General features: G+C 37.4%; 1 protein-coding gene across 1 annotated transcript; it reads left to right on the top strand.

Moving 5' to 3' along the window:
• Positions 1 to 10,732: 10,732 nt before the first annotated feature.
• LOC118003107 (60S ribosomal protein L23a-like) lies at positions 10,733 to 11,261 on the top strand. Its single transcript, XM_034993871.1, has one exon. It carries the CDS (start codon positions 10,740 to 10,742, stop codon positions 11,208 to 11,210), a length of 471 nt encoding a protein of 156 aa, XP_034849762.1. The 5' UTR covers positions 10,733 to 10,739; the 3' UTR covers positions 11,211 to 11,261.
• Positions 11,262 to 23,049: the final 11,788 nt, after the last annotated feature.

Raw genomic sequence — 23,049 nt, forward strand, 5'->3', positions numbered from 1 at the left:
AAACAACATTCAAAATGAAACCTCAGTAACATAAGTGAGACTCTGCTGGAATTCTGTTGTATTTTTATGATTCCAGGCAGTTGTAGTCAAAATCTCCTTTATGATAAAGTTTTACCCAAAACTTCAAAGGATAATAAGAAACTATGTTGTTTCACCATATATGTTTTATTCTTTCAAAAATAATTTCATAGTTGATTTCATGGTCAGTCCAACCCTTTAAGAAATTATCCCCACTTGAGGTGACTAGGTGGCTGAGTCCATTGGGCATAGGACTCTTGATCTCAGCTCAGGTCGTGATCTTAGAGTCCTGAGATTGAGCCCCATGCCCATTGGCTCCACGCTCAGCGGGGAGTCTGCATGAGATTCCCTCTCTCCACCTCCCTCCGTCCCTCTCCTCCCTCACCACGCTCTCTCTTTAAAATAAACAAACCTTAAAAAGGAAAGAAATTATTGCCACTTAGAGATTAAGAGTGTAAAGCATAGAAAGATCTAGATAGTTAAACACATGGGTAATGATATTATTACCTGTACCAGCGGGAGTAAAATCCAGAACTTTATGCTTTAAATCCAAATGACTTTTAAACTAGATTTAATTTCAAATAATTAAAGTTTCTCCCAAGTACCAGGTCCTGCATTTTGCAAACTGTGTATAGAAGTGATTAAAACACTATGCAAATATAAAACAAATTCTAAGAGTATTTTAAATTCTTGGGAGACAAGAGCTAGGGTTAGCTAGAGTTCTTATTTCAATAATACACAAAGGCTGAAGTGCTGGTATCAAATCATTCAAATACAGATTTAGTTCCTTTAAATGATTCACCAACAGTATCTAGCCCCTGAAACAGAGCATCAAATGCAATCTCTGAAGTTAAAAATTATCATCAGTCTGGGTCCTAGAAAATCCATGGGAAAACATTTTCTTTCCTTTCATACACCCATCATCCTGACTTAGAGAGTTAACCTTTCTTTTAAAAAAAACCATCTCTGGGGCGCCTGGGTGGCTCAGTCGTTAAGCGTCTGCCTTCGGCTCAGGTCATGGTCCCAGGGTCCTGGGATCGACCCCCGCATCGGGCTCCCCGCTCCGCGAGAAGCCTGCTTCTCCCTCTCCCACTCCCCCTGCTTGTGTTCCCTCTCTCGCTGTATCTCTCTCTGTCAAATAAATAAAATCTTTAAAAAAAAAAAAAAAACCATCTCATAAGTGATGCATTTCATGTATACATATGTACTGACATAATGAAAACATAATCAAAATGCTTTCAAGGAACATACTCCAGCGTAAGACATGATTCACTATTTCCTTTGTATGTAACATTTACTTTGGATTACAATAAGTAAGCAAAATACAATTTACAAAATTTATCTCATGATACACTTAACAACCTTGCAAAAGCTTTACATGCATTATGCCTCGCAATAAACATTGACATTTACAATCTAAAATTCTCATTTGTGCTAAAGGCAGGCTCATTCTTTCACTTAGGTAATGAAATTTTAATATAGTAGGTGTATGAGAAGGGGAGGGGAGTATAAAATATATTAAGTAATTCACTTGGCTATTACACTACCAAAAAGAGGACATCATTTTTATTCTCCCATTTCTCAAGCAATAGATTTTGCAGCGAAGTCGTCAACAGATGGGAGGGCTTTAGGACTATCTGACACATCAAATTTGCTGAGAAAAGACAGGTCTGTGAGCAATTCCAATTTTCTGTTTCTTCAATATTCAAAATACTCCAGTAGGACATCCCAAATAAACATCCATCCCCGCCCCCCATCTACAACATGTCTTCCCTCTGTGGGCTATGGTAACGGCCTCAATGACAACCTCCACTACTTACCTTTGTGAAAAATGGCGATCGCCATTACCCAAAAAAGCAGTTCCCATCATTTTTCTTTTTCCTATACATCCAACTATGAAATTGATAGCATATTATTTTCCAAGACAATTTGTCCAAATGAATCCTCGAACTATGAGGCATGAACACATATGAAGGAAGTTAGAGGAGTATTTGAGGTAAAATTGGGCAGTTTGACAGAAAGTGAATTTTCTGTCAAGAGTATGTATTACCTTGGTTCCAAAGAGCTCACAAATATGCAGAGGAGTAATGTCAAATGTCACCAATTTGTGCATATGCTGTTCATTTAAACGTCAGATTGCTGGCATTTTTCTCTGTGGATGTTGCAAGTTCCATCTAAGTTTATTGTTGTACATTGAAATAAATCTGCAGTGGAGCCTCACTAAAATATTCCCTATGGACACATGGCTTGAGGTTGTCTTACATCAAGATAGGAGGTTCTTCTTAAAACATGCTCCAAGAATAGACTTTAAGACAGACTCTGCCTACTAGTGAATTTTAGACCATCAATTTTAAAAATGAAACTCCGAATTGTCGTACATTAGGTGATCGTTCCTCAAATATTCTACGCACCCCCTCCCCCCCGCCCCCGCGCCCCCGTCGTTTCCCCTTCACACTGTGGGCAGAGTGTACTTCCCCACCCCAGTGATGCTGGGCTTGGCCATATGACTTGCTTCAGTTAATGGGATATTAGATGATGTGATAAAAACAAAGGTGTGAAATAGCTTTTTACAGCGGGACTTGACTAATTATGCTTTTGATATTGCCATGTGCTATGGTCTGAATATTTGTGTCCTCCCACAATTTGTATGTTAAAATCCTAATCACCAAAGTTGATGGCATTAAGAAGTAGGGCCTTTGGGAGGTACTTAATCATGAGGGTAGAACTCCTATGAATGGGATTAATGCCTTATCAAAAAGGTTCCAGAGAGATCCCTAGCCTCTTCTGCCACGTGAAGATACAAGGAAAAGTCTACAACCTGAAAGAGGGCCCTCACTTAGCCTTGCTGTCATCCTAATCTCAGACTTCCAGCCTCCCAAACTGTGAGCAATAAATTTTTGCTCTTTACAAGTCAGTCTGTGGTATTTTGCCACAGCATCATGAACAAACTAAGACAACATGAAAAGAACCTTCTTGGGTAGTTCATTATTCAAGCTCATTTGTACTCAGCCTGTGATTTGGAGCCAAGTCCAGCTGAGCCCAATCTAGATCAGCTGACCTACAGCCCATGTATGTATTTGTAAGCAAGCATAAATACTTTAAACTCAGTGCATTTGGTGGCTTATTACCCAGCATTACTGTAGCCATAGCTGACTGATACAATAACTACTTTAATAATGTATTGGTTAGGGGTGCCTGGGTGGCTCAGTTACTAAGTGTCTGCCTTCGGCTCAGGTCATGATCTCAGGGTCCTGGGATCGAGCCCCACGTCGGGCTTCCTGCTCAGCGGGAAGCCTGCTTCTCCCTCTCCCACTCCCCTTGCTTGTGTTCCCTCTCTCGCTGTGTCTCTGTCAAATAAATAAATAAAATCTTTAAAAACAAAAAACAAACAAAAAAAAATGTATTGGTTGTCAGATGTGTAACATAGATCTCTACACTGAATCTAAGGCAGTTACAATGTAGCAAAATTCAATTAACAACCACATTGTGTGCATATAACTAAAATGTGATATATGCCAATTATCAAGATGATAGTGTGTTATTTAAAGGAGAAAATGACGGGACCTTTTGAGCTAGCTAGATATACCTGCCTAGCAGTCCTCTCTCTCTATATATATATAAATACTTTCCCAGTCTAACTCAAAATAGGAAACACCAACACCTTGATAACTAATAAAGCAGGCATTTTAATTTAGAATGGCTATTATAATGTATTCTCATCCTGCTGCTTAGGGAACTAGTGACTGGGATATTTTCTACATTAACAGAAAAAAAACAGCAATAAATGGATACAAATTAAAGCTGCTATAAATAATTTGGTCATTTTAGATAGCCTATTAAGAATTAGATTATAAAAAAAGAATTAGATTGTAAGTACTGGATATTAGATATTTCAATCTAGCATGATATGAACAGATCCACATGAAAATTCTCAACTGCTAATACAGAGGAAAATAACTATTCCTTTACATTAAATAAAGTTAAATCAATAAAAAAAAGAAACATTTTTGAAATTCTTTGTAATTACTATGGCACCTTTATTATAATCACAAGGGTAATTTCATTTAAACTTTAAAAAATACTAATAAATTATCTTATAGTATCTTTGAAATGTTCTTCAGTTTTAACATTCTTAAGGGGAACATTTTGAAGTTTTCATTATTTTTTTTAAATCTTATTTCTTTTATCATCTGCATAATATCCTTATCAAAGGTTTGTATTTTGAGATTAAGTTGTGAATCTGAAATGGAAGCCATTGACAAAACCACCAAAAACCTTCAGTGGCATTTTATTTTAAGAGCCCCAGCAGAAGAGAATACAGTTCTTAACCAAGCAAAGTATTAACTTAAGGATGAATTAATACAAACTTTTGAGGAGGAACCACCAGGTGAGAATCAGTCCAAAATGCTGGCATAAAGCATAAGGAGTATTTTAACTAAATTTTTGCTATACAATCAGCATCACTGCACCCTGAAGATTATGCTTCAATGTGCTTCTGACCCTGTAGGGAATTTATGTAAATGGGAAATAATGTAGCAATGAGTTTAGTTTATCTTTCAAAATATCTTCATGCATCAGCTCATGGACAATGAAGTTTTATTATTAAGGATTACCTAAGAGTCCTCAATCTTGGACATGAATCAAAACTTCCTCTTAACATTTATAGTTTGATCCCGTTCCATTTTTTTAATTGGACACATACATACATATACATTTAGTATGACTAAAGAAAGAAGAAACTTTATTCTGAATCCTTCTATTTTTGATATGGAAGCATCGATTTTAGGTTTAAATTCCGGAAAAGAAAAAAATCTCCCATATTTGATTGTCTATAAAGTTTTTCCATGAAAATTAAGGGTAGCAAAATGTTTCTAAAGATTTCTACTAATAATTAAATACAGCAGCAATAAAAAGATACTACTTCCAAAGACAAGAAAGAATCTTTCTTGCTCCTTTCAGAGGTAAACTAAAGGGAATCTTCCTAAAACTTAACAACCTCATAATTTAAATAAATTTGGATTTTGGATAAGGATTAAGTAATTAAGGATTTTGATATAAAATCATTTTGGATTTATGGTGGGCTCTAAATCCAATATTTGGTATCCTTATGGAGAGACACAGGGGGGCGCCTGGGTGGCTCAGTTGGTTAAGCGACTGCCTTCGGCTCAGGTCATGATCCTGGAGTCCTGGGATCGAGTCCCGCATCAGGCTCCCTGCTCGGCGGGGAGCCTGCTTCTCCCTCTGACCCTCCCCCCTCTCATGTGCTCTCTGTCTCTCTCATTCTCTCTGTCTCAAATAAATAAATAAAATCTTTAAAAAAAAAAAAAAAAAAAGAGAGAGACACAGGGGGAAGCCATATGAAGATGGAGGTAGAGGTTGGAAAAATGCATCTACAAGCCAAGGAATGCTAAGGATTAACAGAGCCACCAGAAGCTAGGAGATAGGCATGGACTAGATTCTTCCTCAGAGCCTCCAGAAAGGACCAGCCCTGCCAATTCCTTGATTTCAGACTTATGGCCTCCCTAAGTGTGTGAAAATCAATTTGTTGTTTTAAGTCATCAAATTTTCGGTAATTTATGACAGCCCTAAGAAACTAAAGCAGTCATGTGCCTCTAATCAAGTTTATATATATAAAATGTAAGAATTCAGTCAAGATTAGTATTGCAGAAAACTTGAAATTATTTTTATATTCATACTTGATAACCAGTTTGTGATAATGCCCTCAATGTAGTGATATATAATGAGTTTTATATTATCTTTTCTGAAAGAGAGTAGTTCCATTTTGACCAAGAAAATTAATCATCTAGTTATAATCTTGCATATCTGACAATTTGAAGTTTTTTTTTTTCACCCATTCACTGGCTTCTGACGTACATTTCTTAATTTGATTTTTTCTCTACCACCCACAAGATAAAGGGCACCATAAGATAAAATCACGTATGGGGCACCTGGGTGGCTCAGTCAGTTAAGCATCTGCTTTTGGCTCAGGTCATGATCCCAGGGTCCTAGGATCGAGCCCCACATTGGGCTCTCTCTCCCTCTGCCTGCCACTCCCCCTGCTCGTTCTCTCTCTCCATCAAATAAATAAAATCTTTAAAAAAAAAGATAAATTCACGTAAACATAGGACACTTGTTCATATACTTTCTTTTGCAATGCCAGTCGAGTGGGCCCGGGGAGGGGGAGCATTAGGAGAATCTATGAAGTAACTATACACAGAAGTGAATGAATCACAAAAATATCCTACTAAACCCAAACTATATGTGCCTGCTAGTCAATTAGCCCCTAGTCAAATCCCAGAAGTGCACACTGCCACTTTAACACTAGAAATAAGATGAAATGTGACAGGGAGAGTAAAAAGTTATATCAGTTTTAACTAGTGAAGGTAAATATGCCCTACTTTAACAATTTTAACAAAGAAATATTATGTGAACACACTGACAGGGTCCTTTCTTGCAAGTGAGGAGTCCTGAAGCTTATTCTTCGCTAACTTCATGGTAAATCCACCCTCACATGTGATATGTATTTTCAAAGTTTGAAGGAATGTCTCCCTTTCTGATTTTTAAAACCTATTTTTAGGTTCTACTGAGGTGAATAGGTTTGGATGAACATAATTTCCCTACTCATAAAGTGCCCTTACCCTTTTATCTGTTTGGTAAGCTCTCATACTTCGAATCTTATTTAATATACTAACTTCTACAGAAAAATGCCCCTGAATCTCCTAGACAGGCTCATACTCCCAGAGCTATTATCACACATTTGGCAAGATATTTAATTATAATAAAATCCATATAGCCTGCTTCCAAGATTGTAAGCTCCTTGTAGATAGGGTCATAGTATTCATCTTTGTATTTCCTTATATATGTATGGGAAACCCTTAAAGATATATTTGTTTGCAGAAGGAAAGAGCTTACAGTGTAAGGAAGATAAGGCACATCAACAAATAATTCATACAATATTAAGTATTAAGTGAGTATCTACTATGTGCCAGGCATTGTTCTGAGAGCTGGGGAAAACTTAAAAAAACAATCAGTACACAATGTATTAGTGCTAAAGAAAAATAAATGCTTATCAGCGAGTAAGATGCATGAAACAGAATTACAGAGAATTTGTAGTTATTCATGATGCAAAGTCCAAGGCCTATCATGGTTGTGGTTGAGACTGGGGGAAAAAAAAATTAATACATTAAGAATTCAAGGTTTGGGAAGGGTCATCTATGTATATATTTAGAATCAACCGAATTAAACAGTAGTAATACAGATAGTGACAGTAAGCCAGAAGCTAAATAATGGAAAAATAAGGAGAAATGAGCCAGGCAGTTGAACAATGAGGAGCAGTGGATGATTTATAGTCCAAAAATATGATGTTCAAAGCTGCGTATTTTTAGGGATGGAGTGATAATGATAAAAAAAGAAAAGGTAGAAATGAGGGATGGGGAGGACACCTAGTAAGTCCAGGCCCAGTGAGAGCAACACAGGGGCGGAGGGACAGCCACCACTTAAGAGATCTATAGGGGAAGCTGTGTCCTCTGCTGGGAGCCAGGTTAAGTTTGAGCAGGAAGGTAAAAAGCAATGTATACATAGAAATACCGTATACAGGGAAACGTGCCTACATTGGACCTACGAATTTCAGGAAGCAGGATAGAAGAGTTTGAGAGGTTAGGGAGAGAAGGAAAGATGGGGCAGAATAAAACGATATGCAAAGTCATCTAATAATTAAACGCTGCTAATGAGGAGTGAGTTGGAAGTCTGGGGCTGGGAGTCTGGGGCTTTGATGGTGACTGACCAATGGGAATTAAGGCAAGATAATCTAAACCCTGGTGGATTCAGAGCAGATGATAGTGGTGGAAGCTGTGGAGTTAAATGTACATGGGTGTTAAGAGGTAGCAAATAGATTATTAAAAAGATAGTAACAATCATAAAAGATCAGTTTCCATGGAAATTCAGATGAGTACAGGACCTGGTTGGATTCTCTTCAAGTGGCCTTGGACACACAGGTCATCTGAAGTAACTGATTAGCCAATTTACCTAACCTGCCTGATAGCACCAACTTGTGGGACATGTCGCTGGGTTTGGCATCAGGAATAATTTGATATTTAGCCCAAAGTAGCTACCTTATAACTGGCTGATATATGCCAGGCTAGTGGCAAAGTTAATATTCTACCATTATTCTTTAGCTTCATTTTAGTGAAGAGTTGGTAGAGAGGGATGTGGAATATATTCTAAAGAATAGTATGTTATCTATGGTTAGTGCTGTGAATAGTGGAAGACTGTTGAATCACAGACCTGTACCTCTGAAACAAATAATACATTATATGTTAAAAAAAAAGAAAAAAAAGATAGCAGGAAGGGAAGAATGAAGGGGGGAAAATCGGAGGGGGAGACGAACCATGAGAGACTGTGGACTCTGGGAAACAAACTGAGGGTTCTAGAGGGGAGGGGGGTGGGAGGATGGGTTAGCCTGGTGATGGGTATTAAAGAGGGCACATATTGAATGGAGCACTGGGCGTTATATGCAAACAATGAATCATGGAACACTACATCAAATACTAATGATATAATGTATGGTGATTAACATAACAAAAAATAGTATTATCTCAACAATGGGAAAAGATAACAAATCACTCTAAATGTACTTTGTGTTAAAAATATGCTATTTTGGGGCACCTGGGTGGCTCAGTCGGTTAAGCGACTGCCTTCGGCTCGGGTCATGATCCCGAAGTCACAGGATCGAGTCCCGCATCGGGCTCCCTGCTCAGCGAGGAGCCTACTTCTTCCTCTGACCCTCCCCCACTCATGTACTCTATCTCTCTCTCTCATTCTCGCTCTCTCAAAATAAATAAATCTTTAAAAAAAAAAATATGCTATTTTGAATACATAAGACACAGTTCTGAGTTTGTCAGTGATTCTTGCCTAAAAGATCTCAATTTTCTTATGAAGCAGTAATAATTAGTTCCTCCATTTCTCTGACCATATTCTTAGAGTAAGCCAATGAAAAGCAAATTGCTGGATTGAGTCCCACATCGGGCTCCCTGCTCAGCGGGGCGTTTGCTTCTCCCTCTCACTCTCCCTCTATGCTCTCTCTCTCTCTCAAATAAATAAAATCTTAAAAAAAAAAAAAAAAAAGGGCAAAGCAAAGCAAATCGCCACCCTTGATATAATATTCTCAGGATAACTGGGCTGTTGAGGAACTTACATACCCTAAAACGAAGGGTAACAGAGGGAAAAGACTAAGGAAAGCCTGAATCACAATAAAGAGCAGAAAATAAAACTCAGGATTCCCCAATACCTAACCCAACACATTTAACTTCCTTCAAAGCATGGTCTAAGGTAAGTTTCTAAAACTGTCTATTGCCATTTTCATCCACCCTGAGGGGAAATTCTTAAATCATGAGAACATCCAGCATGCGAGAAGGGTCTACCTAACCCCAAAACTAGTCTCCTACATTCAAGTTTCTATTGTTAACAATGCTTATGTGATCACTCCTTGTGGGTGACCAAAGCCATTCCCCTAACAAGAGAGTGACCTATTGCAGTGGGTAAAATGACCCACTTAACAGAAGACAGAGAATTACTGAACAAGGATCTTTAGCCAGAGGCATAAGCCTATGTGTTCATAGCAAGCAAAATCTCTCTTGATTTCTAGGATTTTCACACAATTATCCTTTCTTTTAAAGTCAATAATAGATACTCAAGTTTTATGGGAGAAAAAAGTGGGCTCCCTTATGCCCCAAAGGAAAATATATATACATAAGTTTTGATATATAATACAGATATTACTGAGAAACCAAAATTTATCCTAGCACCGGACTCCCTTTGACCTGTATCAGCATCCTTGATATGGCAGAAAACACATAATTAGAAGACCTAACAGTGAGAAGGCTAAGTTGTACTACTTATAACAGAGGTAGCTTAGGCACTCTAAACTTGACTTATTGCTTGCCTCCAAATGTCTGAAAAGATATCTGAAAGAGGATGCTGACTACCTGTGATCAAAAGGACAGAAGCAGCTACATTAATTTATAGCATGAGTGCAGTTTAACATAGGAACTTCTCAACTATATAGGCAAACCAAGATACTACCAAAGATTACAGAATTACTCTGAAGATCTTTAAAAAATAAAATGTAAAAGGATACTTCAGATGATCATTACAGTTTTGAGCAGACGTAAATGATTAAATATGGAAACACTTTAGGATCCACTGAGCTCTTGTTACAGATGTCTCAAGGGTAGAATTGCATCGGAACACATACTTCAGAACATACAAAACAACACTTAGATTACTGATCCTCAAATAGAAGTTTTGTAATGTGCCTATATTTCTTCATTTTCTCGGAACAGAAAAATAATTAACCAGCCTTTACAGGCACTCTCAAGCATGTCCATTTAGTCCAGTGTATGTTTTAGTCTAAATAGTTAGAATACCGGGAATCCCAAGCCAATGAATCAATGCTTAACCCTGGAAGACTGGTCTCAATTAGTATTCCCTGTCTAATACTAAAGTTAAGAGATAATTGTGTTAGACTTCTGCACACAGCTCTCCAGATCCAGGTCATTGAAAATGTTTAAGTGAATTCATGATGATGTATTAAGAAGTTAGAGATGAGTGTGGTATACTCCCTGCCCTTGGTGATCTCACAGTCTCATGATAAAATAGACATATGCATGAATCACTGTTATAGGAAATATGTTAAGAGATGACCTGACTGCCCTTTTACGAAGATGGCGCCGAAGACTAAGAAAGAAGCCCCTGCCCCTCCCAAAGCCGAAGCCAAAGCAAAGGCTTTGAAGGCCAAGAAAGCGGTGCTGAAAGGCGTCCACAGTCACAAAAAAAAGAAGATCCGCACGTCACCTACATTCCGACGACCCAAGACACTGCGTCTGCGGAGGCAGCCCAAATATCCTCGAAAGAGCGCCCCCAGGAGAAACAAGCTTGATCACTATGCCATCATCAAGTTCCCCCTGACTACTGAGTCAGCCATGAAGAAAAGAGAAGACAACAACACACTTGTGTTCATTGTGGATGTCAAGGCCAATAAGCACCAGATCAAACAGGCTGTGAAGAAGCTCTATGACATTGACGTGGCCAAGGTCAACACCTTGATCAGACCTGATGGAGAGAAGAAGGCATATGTTCGACTGGCTCCTGACTATGATGCTTTGGCTGTTGCCAACAAAATTGGAATCATCTAAACTGAGTCCAGCTGGCTAAATCTAAATATAAATCTTTTCACCAAAAAAAAAGAGATGACCTGACTATGGAAGCCCTTGGGAAAGGCATTCTGATTCCCTGTCTTATGTGCTCTTATTTGGCTTTGCAGAAGGGAAAACAGTCACAATCCCACTTGGAATAGGGACCCTAACACTCATAAATTAGACTAGACAGGGCTAGTCGAATCCAACTTTATCACTTTAAAATGAAAGGCCTTATACTAGGGAATATGAAGATTGTCCAAACAAGTAGTGACAGAAATGGAATAAAACTAAAATATCGTATCAGTCAGAATAGGCTGCTATTGTACAACAACAAGCCACTTGAAAAACTCAGAGCCTTAAGATAACCAAGTGTCCCTCTTGGTCATGCTTCTCATAGCAAGGGGGGCCCTGTTTATAGTCAAGTTCCCTGGCTAATGGAGTCTTCATTTCGACATATGCATCTATTGAAACCCACATGCCAGACCTTAAAGTTTTGGCCAAAGAAAGCCTCATGGTCATACTTGTTATCAGCAGAAAGTCATACCTGTTATGGGCAGAAAGTAGAATCCTATCCTACGTCTGAAACAATAGCCTGGTCATATCTGACTAAAGCAGAGAACATCCCCAGCATACCTCTCTTCATGTAGAGCTCTGTAGGATGCAAAATAAAAACTGAAGCTTAATTTCTTGTCCAAACCTCCCAAATCTCACATTCTTGCTATTTCACTTAAAGGTAACTCTTTAGACCTTTTTCCATTTTTCTGCCTAAGGTAGTTAGGGATTTGGGGAATGAAGCAATTTTACTACCATACAAGAATGCTAGATGAAATAATATGCATTGCTCAATCAGTTATTGCTAACATTCAGCTCTTCAACTTTGCCTTTGATCTGAATAGAGCCATATATTCTGAACTGGGTCATTCTACAGGAGTCCATGCATTTCCAGTATTTGAAAATATGCTTTACCACTCAGTGATCGTCTGATATAATATTGTACGATTCTGTGATGTGTTGTTCAGGAAATATTCAGAACAAAAGCACTTTAGGAACTTCTTGGTTCCTGAAGTTACCTAAAGGAATAGATTTATATCCTAAAAAAAGTTTAAAAAGAAAAAGGATGAGACTTACTAAGATCAATGGCATTATAACTAAGACTAACAACTTACATGGTTTATTACAGTGGTATACACATATAAATGTTAAGAAGCCAACTCTCAGGGTCGTGAGATTGAGCCCTGAGTCTGGCTCCGTGCTCAGTGCAGAGTCTGCTTGAGATTCTCCCTCTCCCCCTCCCTTTGCCCCTCCCCTGGCTTCTCACTCTAAATAAATTAATCAAAATTAAATAAATAAATAAATAAATAAATAATAAATAAAGTAGCCCATGAAAAGAGAGTTTGGAATCAAATACCTTTGGAAAAAGGTGTAAACAAAGGTAAAAATGTTTTCTACTGAAGAGCAGTTCAGAGATGCTAATGGCTTATAAGTCTCAAAGACAGTGATACAATATGCAATTGTTTCCCAATTCATCGTGGAATGTCTTCTATATAGAATTTGTATTAATATCACATAGAATAAGGTTTTTGGGGACAAACTTTGGGAAAGAATTTTGCAGACAAGTGGTTCTATATATAAGCATGTCTTAATACACTTGAGGATGTGACTCAAGAGATCAACCATCTGTATAATTATTTGTTCTACATACATAAAATAAAAATTGTCCTATGATGTTATAAGGATCAAACATTCTCAACTGAGGTTTTAGCAAACTATTGCTAGAAAAACATTCTGCCTTCAAGACTATTTCTTTTGATACTAATATAGCTATTGTATGTTTCTGTTTGGTGCTAGCAGTTTTTTTAATTTAAATTTTCTGTATCATGCTGTTTTAGACATGACTGTTCATTAACACCAATTTGAATATTTTTAAAATACAGAACACTAATTTCTCTTAACTGCCAAAATTAGTTCATTTAGTGTAATTACTGAATGTTTTGCTTTAAATCTAATTGTTTCTGCACTTTCCACTTGATCCACCTTTTCTGTTCTTTTTTTTTGAACTCTTGATATTGTTCTCATTCTATTTTTTCCTAATAGTTTCAAAATTATAAACTTTGTGGTTATCTCAGAAGTGGAAGCATGTATCTATAATGTATTATAATCTAAGGTAAATTTATCGTCCTCCAAGACAACATATAGTCTGTAGAGCACTAACTCTCCCAAGTTATATGCTGTGTTTTGTATGTGTGATGTATATATACATGTAATTATATATGAAATTGGAGGGATTTTCTTTAACAGGCAATATTAACTTGAATATATACACATACCACTTTTGTGGTTTTTATTTCTTCTCCTATCTTAGGTCTTCAATATGAATAATTTTCCTTCTACTGGAAGTAGAATATAAAAATTTCCTTTGCAGGTCAACTATGACAAATCCTAGGACTACAATAAGCAACCACCTTAACTCAGGGTTAATTCATATGTTTCCAGAACCACAAACACTCTACGAACCTAGACTGCAGGACTTCATAAGGGATAGCTTGCCCTTACCCTGAGGATTCAACTTATGATTTACTATTTGATTCCTCTCACTATGTGAGCTTTGGGCTTTTTCTCATCCAACAAGGTCATCAAAAATAAAATTTTAATTTTCCCAAATCCACATATTACTTTTGAAGCAAAAGCAGTTTCCTTGTCTAGTTTCTTCACCTTTCTAGGTTTCCATATTCACTTTAATTTTGGCTTGGTAATTTCTATGATCTTGTTAGTTCTTCCATGCCTTTAAAGATTTTTATAATTTACCATTTTTAGCTGTTTTCAGAATGAGAGTCCAAATTATCTAGCCAGCCATTATCAGAAACCAAAACCCCAGACTGCAAACTGAGGGGGAATTCATTAATGTTTGTGTAATATGTATTGAATACCAATATGTATTGATCCCAACATTGTGGTGAAATGGAGAAATAATTGGATCCCCAGCAAGAAGTTTATAATAAAAGCTCATTGCGCAATTTAAACCACTCTGCCTTCTTGTTGGAGTACATATTATCATAGTAAGAAGGCACCATAGAAAAGGATCAGAGAGGGCGCCTGGGTGGCTCAGATGGTTAAGCGTCTGCCTTCGGCTCAGGTCATGATCCTGGAGTCCCTGGATCGAGTCCCGCATCGGGCTCCCTGTTCTGCAGGGAGCCTGCTTCTCCCTCTAACCCTCCCCCCTCTCATGTGCTCTCTGTCTCTCTCATTCTCTCTGTCTCAGATAAATAAATAAAATCTTTAAAAAAAAAAAAAAAAAGGATCAGAGAAGCAGTTGAGTTGTGTTTAAGAGCACAACACTGAAATGTTGTTCCTAATCTTACTAGCTATTTGACTGTGGACAAATTGATTTTTCTCTCTCTGCCTCAATTCCTCACTTATAAAATGAGAATATAGTAAACACCTTATTGCATTGCTGTAGAGATTAATACATATAAAACTCTTAGAACAGGTCTATAAAGTTTAAGCCCTCAAATGTTAGCTATTAGTACATTCAACACAGTAGACTACAACTAATTTTATAATATTCTTGATTTAAGATTTTGAACACCAACAGCCAATTAAAAAAAAAATCAACAATTTTGTATAGCCTGAACTGGACATACACTCTGAGAATTAATCAACATGCATTTTGTTTACTACCCCCTACTTGACATCAGGTGGTGGAATTCACCTGGTCCAAAACTAAATATGCTAATTGTATTTTATTATTCTCTTGTTTGGACCTCAGGTGGAAAAGTTTGGGTAATCATATTAATTAGTTCATAGCACTGGTGTCGAGGGTTAATTATACTAATTAGTTCATACACATCATCCTCATTGGTCCAAGCAAGGTCCTTCCTATTTTATTTACATGTCCCCTTTTACCACCCTTTCTTGTTGAAATTCTCCCTTCCCCAAGCAACTTTTCCAGTGTTTTTATGTCTCCTTGAATTTGTATGAATACTTGTGAAATACTTACTGGTGTTTATGTGATGAGCTAAGTTTACAGCAATTCAACTCCAAAATATTTATCCAAAGCCCTCTACAATGCCATGCACAACAAATGCTTAACAACCTCACAAACACAAGTAACAATTTTGTGCCACCTACCCAGTCAACCAAGGCAGAGAATTCAGCACTTTGTTGTTGTTGTTTCTCCATCTCGCTCAGCTCCCTCAACCAAACCCTGCCAATTCTACTGGTCTGTAAAATCCATTTCCCTCTCATCCCCACTGCTACTAAATTTCAAGCTCTCAACTCATTTCCCCACAACAGCATCGGTCTCACATATCTCCCCTGCCAAACTTAATCCCCGCACTGCCAGAATAATTTTTCTAAGTTAATAAATAGTATATTGTTTATGATTTTAACTTAATATCCAATAACTCCCTGTGGCTCACAGGATAAACGCTAAACTCTAGGTGTATCTTTAAGAATCCTTTACAGTCTGGCCCCAGCTTGAGGCTCACTTTCTCCCATCCTTCTGCACAACCTCATCTGAAGTACTTGCAGAACCCAAGGGCACCAGGCACTTTCACACATCAGTGATTGTGTCCATGCTATATCCTCTACTTACAAGGCTTTCTTTCCTTGTACTCCAGGTAGAGTCTTTTCCTTAAATTCTGTTTTAAATGGCATCTTCACTAAAAGCTCTAAGCCTCCAACTGCCACCAACACTATGCCATCACTATCCAGGAAAAAGCGCTGTCCACCTCCGTTTCCTCAGAATTGTATGGGGACCACTGGTGCCACATCTGTCAATTACACAGTTGGGATGGTTTTACAGACTGAATTGTGTCTCCCAAGAAACTCACAGGTTGAAGTCCTAAACCCCTGGTACTAGAGTGTGGCCATATTTGGAAACAGGATCTTTAGAGTCAAACGAGATCATGAAATCACCTAATCCAACATAAGTGATATCCTCATAAGAAGAGAAAATTTAGACATAGACATATACAGAGAGTTCTGCCTCCAGACTGTAAAATCAACTCTTCCCTCAGTCTCCAGCCTGTTAACCTGCTCTGCAGATTTTAGACTTGCCAGCTCCTATAAATCAGTGATCTAATGTCTTAAAATCAGTATCTCTCTCTACATATACAAATGTACAAATATTTTTTATATGAGGATGTATATATGCATATGTAATATATATACATCCCCATAGATGTATGTATATATGCTTATATGTATAGGATATGTATATATACCTGTTTGGACATGTGCATACATATTCAGTGTCAGATGAATAAGAAGTAAACCTTTCACAAAGTGAATTGTTTTATATTTATAATATGTATATGTATTATATGTATTTAAAATATATTGCATATACACATTTATTCAAGCTGAGATTAAACCGTTTGGGAAGTGTTGCTTCTGTTTCAAGAACCGAGGTATGGAATTCACAGCATTATTTACTCATCTGCTCAATATTATATGGTAATGGGTAGATAACAGGCATACAAACTACTTTACAAGACTTAAGAAATATCTAATGGTAACATCCTTTATGTAGTTTAAGAACAGGAGAGTCCCCGGGCGCCTGGGTGGCTCAGTTGGTTAAGCGACTGCCTTCGGCTCAGGTCATGATCCTGGAGTCCCGGGATTGAGTCCCACATCGGGCTCCCTGCTCAGCAGGGGGTCTGCTTCTCCCTCTGCCCTCTTCCCTCTCGTGCTGTCTCTCATTCTCTCTCAAATAAATAAATAAAATCTTTAAAAAAAAAAAAAACAGGAGAGTCCCTCAGATTTTCTATATACTGACGCAATAACGTAAGTAGGTATATTACCGAAGATTCAACTTTTTATTTTAATCAAACAGAACTAAATTATACCAATATAGTATGGTCACTATTGGTTTTGTTTTGGAATGTTCTGCAACTTTGTTCTTATGAACTTCAACTGGCTTTGAGTTTTATGAATGCCTAGATGAATCCTTATTTTGTGCCAGGAGATTTGTTAGAAGGCAGAAAGTAAAATTTTATCCAATAGAGCCATTCTATCCAGATAGAGCCATATTTTAACTGTCTTAAGTCCTAGCATATTAAAGATTAATGTAAGATATCAAACATTATAAACTAACATCCAAACAATTTAGGTTATTTAATTTTTTTCTGGAAAGTCACTCACAATAAGAAACAATGCATTATTGATCCCTGTCACCCACTTTAAAGCTATCAGAAGGCCACACTGACTAGTACTGAACTGAAAAGAAAGAAAACAAAAGCCTAAGTGTTTTGACTCACTAGCTTCTCCACTCCGATTTTCTGTCTCCCTTACTGTTCGCTCACTGATTGTCCAGGCCAACTGACAAGTTGAACAAATTGCTTTTTACTGCTCCTTTGATTTATACAATAACATGTTAATTGCAACCTTGAGCTCTTCTTCTGCCCTATTGATTACATAATCACCTTTGCCCAACTGATGCTTCCCAGAATGTCAAAAGATGCCTGGTAAAATTAAATGCAAAATGGGATCTTTCTTTATCCACCTCTCTCCAAGTAAATATGGTCCAAAAGCATCTGTAATCTCAAGATTGCTGCCCATCCACAAGGTTCAGTTTTAAAACTATAGTGGAGAAAAAAAGAATATTAGAATAACCACCTTTTTCTCCCCACTCTGGGAAGCACTCCCTCCACCACCTCCAGTATTTCAGATGAGGTACTCCTTTCCTAACCCACTGATACCCAAGGGCTAGATTTGCCAGAAGAAATTAATAGTGGTCATTATAATGTGGAAAGCAACAGCTGTACCTGTTCAACCCTATGTTAGTTGTATGCAGTTATATGGAGCATAGAGAAGCCAGCTAACCTAGATAGCAGAGCTTAGTCATATTATCTTTCATCTTGAAACAAACACCTTGCTGTTGACTCCAGAGACAGGCACATCACATGTCTGGCATTTATCTTATTTGAGTAATACTGAAAATACCATGGTCCATATTCAATCTGTTATGTAGGAGACAGAATTTACATATATGTGACAATGTCACGGTGTTTACTAATGAGTTTGCTAAGTACTATAATAGCTTAGCTATCAGAACCTTCACCTGGTAACATTACTTATCCAGAATCTACCAAGATCCAGGAATCAAATACAGAAGGGCCTTTGAGGAAGCAAAACTTGCATCACACCTTCAATGTGTCTATTTGATACATTTATCAAATAGGGGTACCTTAGTTTTTCAATGAACACCTAACATTCAGTCATTAGATTTCCAACCTCAGATTCAATCAGAATCAAAAAGGAGCTGCTACAGGCAAAAATATGAAAGCCCTGAGGAATCACATAATAAAGAACTACTAAATTAATAAGTCCCTCTATTTTTATTATATAAAAATTAAGCCATTACCAACCTGATATGCATTATATAAATATACATATGCATTATATGTATATAAAAAATATAACACATTATATATATACACAGACATAATACACACACACACCTTAGATATAGAAAAATGCTAAGAAAAATGCAGATCTTTAAAAAGGGACATGTTCTATTTACATCCTAATATCACTTATACACCACTGCTTATTTGTTTCCTTCCCCCCTCCCTCCCTCCTGCCCTTCCCCAGAAGATACCGTGGTAAGAAGTTCTTGTTGAAATAGCCTTGGAGTATCATGGAATTGTCTTCATCTCATTAATATTTACCTACTTCCCTTTGATGCTCACTATCTCACTACCTGATGATATATAACAAACCAAAATGAGCTGGCTTAAAAACAACATTTTATGATATTTCCCAATTCTATGGGTCGACTGGACTCAACTGGAAAGTTCTTATGTCTTGTGTGGTCAGCAGAGGTTGCTCATATGATTGCACTGGGCTAGACACTTGGCTAGAATGGATGGAACAGCTTGAGCTAGTTGGATCTCTTCCTCCAGGTTATTCCACTGTATTTAGCAGTCTAGCCTGAGTTTCATTGTGTGGTGGCTAGATTCCCAGAAGGTGAAAGCAAAATGATAAGGTCTCTTAAGGTCAGGCCCAGAAGTTGCACAAGGTCATTTCTGTCATGTCCTACTGATCAAAGCAAATCCTTGGGCCAGCCCAGATTCAAAGGGAAGGAGAAGGATTCCATCTCCTGATGGGAAGTACAGCATCCATGGACCAGGAGGGGAGGAACTGTAGCAATCAGCTTTGCATAACATCAATCTATTACACTTAAAATTCCAACAGATATCATGAAACCAAGAGTGAAGACAAAACCGCAAGCGAATGGGAAGGTGGGAGATCCAAGTAGACAAGGTCAGCCAACATGATATAGTGATCAAGGAAACAGGCATATGTCAGTATCCGGAGGGAAGTATAGCCAGTAAAGTACAACAGGATTGCAGACCAAGTGTGAGGACAGGTCAGCAACCATGGAGCCAAAACAAAGGCACGGAGCACATCTAGGTTTAGCGGACAATGTAAATAGTGTACACCTGTGGATTATCACTGGCAGCTGTGTGCCCTCTGCACTGTTTTAAGTACTGTCTTTACTTAGTGCACTAAGGACTAAGAACTACATATTTGTGATTAACCTCACAGGGAAGACAGGCTTCGCAGAGTGAAGTGCAGAGCAGGAGAAGCTTGTTTCTCAGAAGTTGCAATCCAAAAAAGATTTTCTGTTACCCAGAAGATAAGCTAAGCACAGGCTTAAGGCTTTAGCAAATGAGGGAAAATAACAAAGAATTCTTTGGTAAGAACTGGATATTAAGAAATTGAGAATATATTTAATAAGAAAGGACCTAAAGGAAGCAGATTATAAAATGTTATTGTAGGGTATAAGAAACCTAAATTAATAGAAAACTATGCCACTTTGGAGCATGGAAAGGCTTAATATCATGAAAGCTAATTTTTTTGCAAGTTACTATATTAATTTAATACACCTCCATTAGAACGTCTATATAGCTGTTCTTATAAACTGTATTAAATTGTCTTTTAAAAGTAAATAGGTAAAAAGAATGAAAATACATTAAGCCACCATAATCAAATCAATATGGTATTAACATAGACAAATACATAATTCAGAAGAACAAAATAAAGAATCCTGGAGATGGGAGAAATTCATAATAAAAAATTAATACAAGTGAAGGTATTTTAGTAGGGAAAAGGACAGATTATTTAAATGGTTCTGGCACAACAGATTCTCTGGAAGAAAATAAAATCAGACACCTATCTTATATCAAACAAAAATAAATTCCAAGTGTATTAAAGACTTAAAATATTAAAGAACAAAAAAAAAAAAATCACACAAAAAATCCAGTCTTAAGATTTGTATAAATGATAAGAGGAGAGGAAGAGAAAGAGGGCTCTTAAACCAAATGAGGAAAGCAGATTCTGTGAAAGACATATTGACAACATTAAAATTTTAGAAGTTCTATAATGCAAAAGATACCACAGCAAAGTCAAAAGACAAAGAGAAATAAGAATATTAATTAGGATTTTTAAGAGAATAGATTCCAGAAATCTTAAAACTACCAAAAATCACACCAAAAAAATCTAATAAACAAATGGGCTAAGAGTTGAAAAATCCACAATAGTGAAAACCAGCATGGACACTGGACATAGGAAAAGGTGAACACCCTCACTACTAACCAGGAAATGAAAACTGAAGCCACAAAATATCACTTTACAGCCATCAGATTGAGAAATACCTGAAGGACCTGTCTTTTCTTGGGTTTTCTCTAAAGCTGACTCTGGATAAGGATCTGTTTGCAGGTGGTTTATTTGGGGGGTAATCTTAGGGAAGAGTTCAGGGGGTGGGGAAAATGAGACAAAGAAAGAGGGAGAGCTGATAAGAGGGGTCATTTTTATTATAAGGGCCCCTCTCATCCCCATGGGTAGTAGAGGCTTAATTCCACCAGGACCTCCTAAGAAGTCAAGAGAATTTCTCCCAAAATTGTTCTTGCAGAAAGGAAAGGGGAAAGGGAAAGGAAGGGAACTGAAGTAAATGGAAGGAAAAGGAAGGGATGGAAGGGCACTAATCAATGGAGGGTACACCATCATTTCCAAGTTGCTCATACACACAAGTGTAAATCCAGGAAATTCACCATCATCCAAGGCACTGAGGAGCCCAGGGCAGAAAATGAGGACACAGAAAGCACTTATAAAAGAGATCAACTGGAAGTTATTTTAAGCCTACAGGTAATATCCATTCCAGGCATGTATAAAATCCAAGATAAAGCCCAGAAGATTTGAAATAAGGTACCAGAGATATTTTCTCCAAACTGTCCATAATAACTACTCCTGGCAGAGATGGGCTTTCATCCTTTGCAAGAGGATATATATACCATCATAGCCTTTTGTCAGATGGTTTGACAACATCAGTAAGACTCTGAATACATATTCCATTTTTGCCCAAAGAGCCCACCTCTGAAATCTATCCTATATAAAGGCATAAAAGTTCACAAAGATGTTTCTAGCATTTTACAAGATAGGAAAAAAAAGAGACTACAATATAGAAAGAGTTCAATTATTTTATGTCTATATCATGGAATGTTATGCAACCACCAGAGAATGAATCCAATGTCTAACAACTGAATTAGAGATTTCCAGTGTACTATTTTTTTTTTTTTTTTTTTAGATTTTTTATTTATTTGACAGAGAGAGAGGGAACACAAGCAGGGGGAGTGGGAGAGGGAGAAGCAGGCTTCCCGCTGAGCAGGGAGCCCGATGCGGGGCTCGACCCCAGGACCCTGGGATCATGACCTGAGCTGAAGGCAGGCACTTAACGACTGAGCCACCCAGGCGCCCCTCCAGTGTACTATTTTATGAGAAAAAAGTGTGATAATAAACTTGTCTTTGTAAAAGAAAGCCTAATTTTCTAAGGATATGTTTGTGATTACATGCACAAGAAGAAAAAGTGGAACAATACAAAGTTGCTTAAATGAGTTAAGTTGGCTAAGAGGACAGACTGGTAGAAATGCAGTATATGTGGGGAAAAGGACGAATGAGGAAATGTGAATGGAGGAGAGCAAAAAGGGTTGCTAACCAAAAAAAAAAAAAAAAAAAGTATTACGCTAGGACTATGTTTGCACAAACAGTTAAATTGTGTGTTCAATAAATTTTAAGAAAACATGGTCATAATCCTATTGCAAATAATTTTAAAATTTAAATGAACTTCTCTGTAGTTTTATACTATGCATAAAGAATGCAAAATAGAAGAAGCTTTTGGCTTTAAGAACTTCAGTAGACCCTGTAGACAATGAAGTTGAGACAGGTTCTTTAGTTCATTGAAAACACAAAACACAGTTTCCTGTGTTCAGTGGGGCCCAGAGAAAGACTGGAAACTTTAACCTAATGTAGTCACTGAACTCCTTTTTTCATGAAGCACGTGTAACACTTTGAGAGACCTAGGCAGCCCCACTTTTGTTGTTGTTTTTGTTTTTACATCTGGGGGACAGATTGCAGAAAAATAGGATGAAAGTGAGACGAGAAGTTACAACTAATCTTTTAGAAAACGATAAACATTAAGTTTGTAGATTATATCCTTATTTATTAATTCCAAAATAATTATACATTTATCATGTCTGTATTGTTAGTGAGGCAGAAAGGCATTCATTGTCTGGAATGAAACTATACCCATGCTGTGGTTTACCCTTCATGTGTTCATATTTGGATCTATTTGTGCTGAACTCAGTACTTCAGCAAGAATTAAGTTTTACCAATACTTGCAAGCCAACAAAAACCTAAGTCTTTACTGAAGGAACTAGTTTGGGCTCTTTCCACATCTGAACTTGTAGAAGTAAGCGACAAACTAATTCATGCTCATGTAGGCAGAGGCTGAAAAACAAACAAACAAACAAAAAAAATCACTGTGCACAATGAG

The sequence above is a fragment of the Mirounga leonina genome, unplaced genomic scaffold (genome assembly GCF_011800145.1).
Source record: "Mirounga leonina isolate KUSES-001 unplaced genomic scaffold, KU_Mleo_1.0 Mir_115, whole genome shotgun sequence".
Classification (NCBI taxonomy): Eukaryota; Metazoa; Chordata; class Mammalia; order Carnivora; family Phocidae; genus Mirounga; species Mirounga leonina.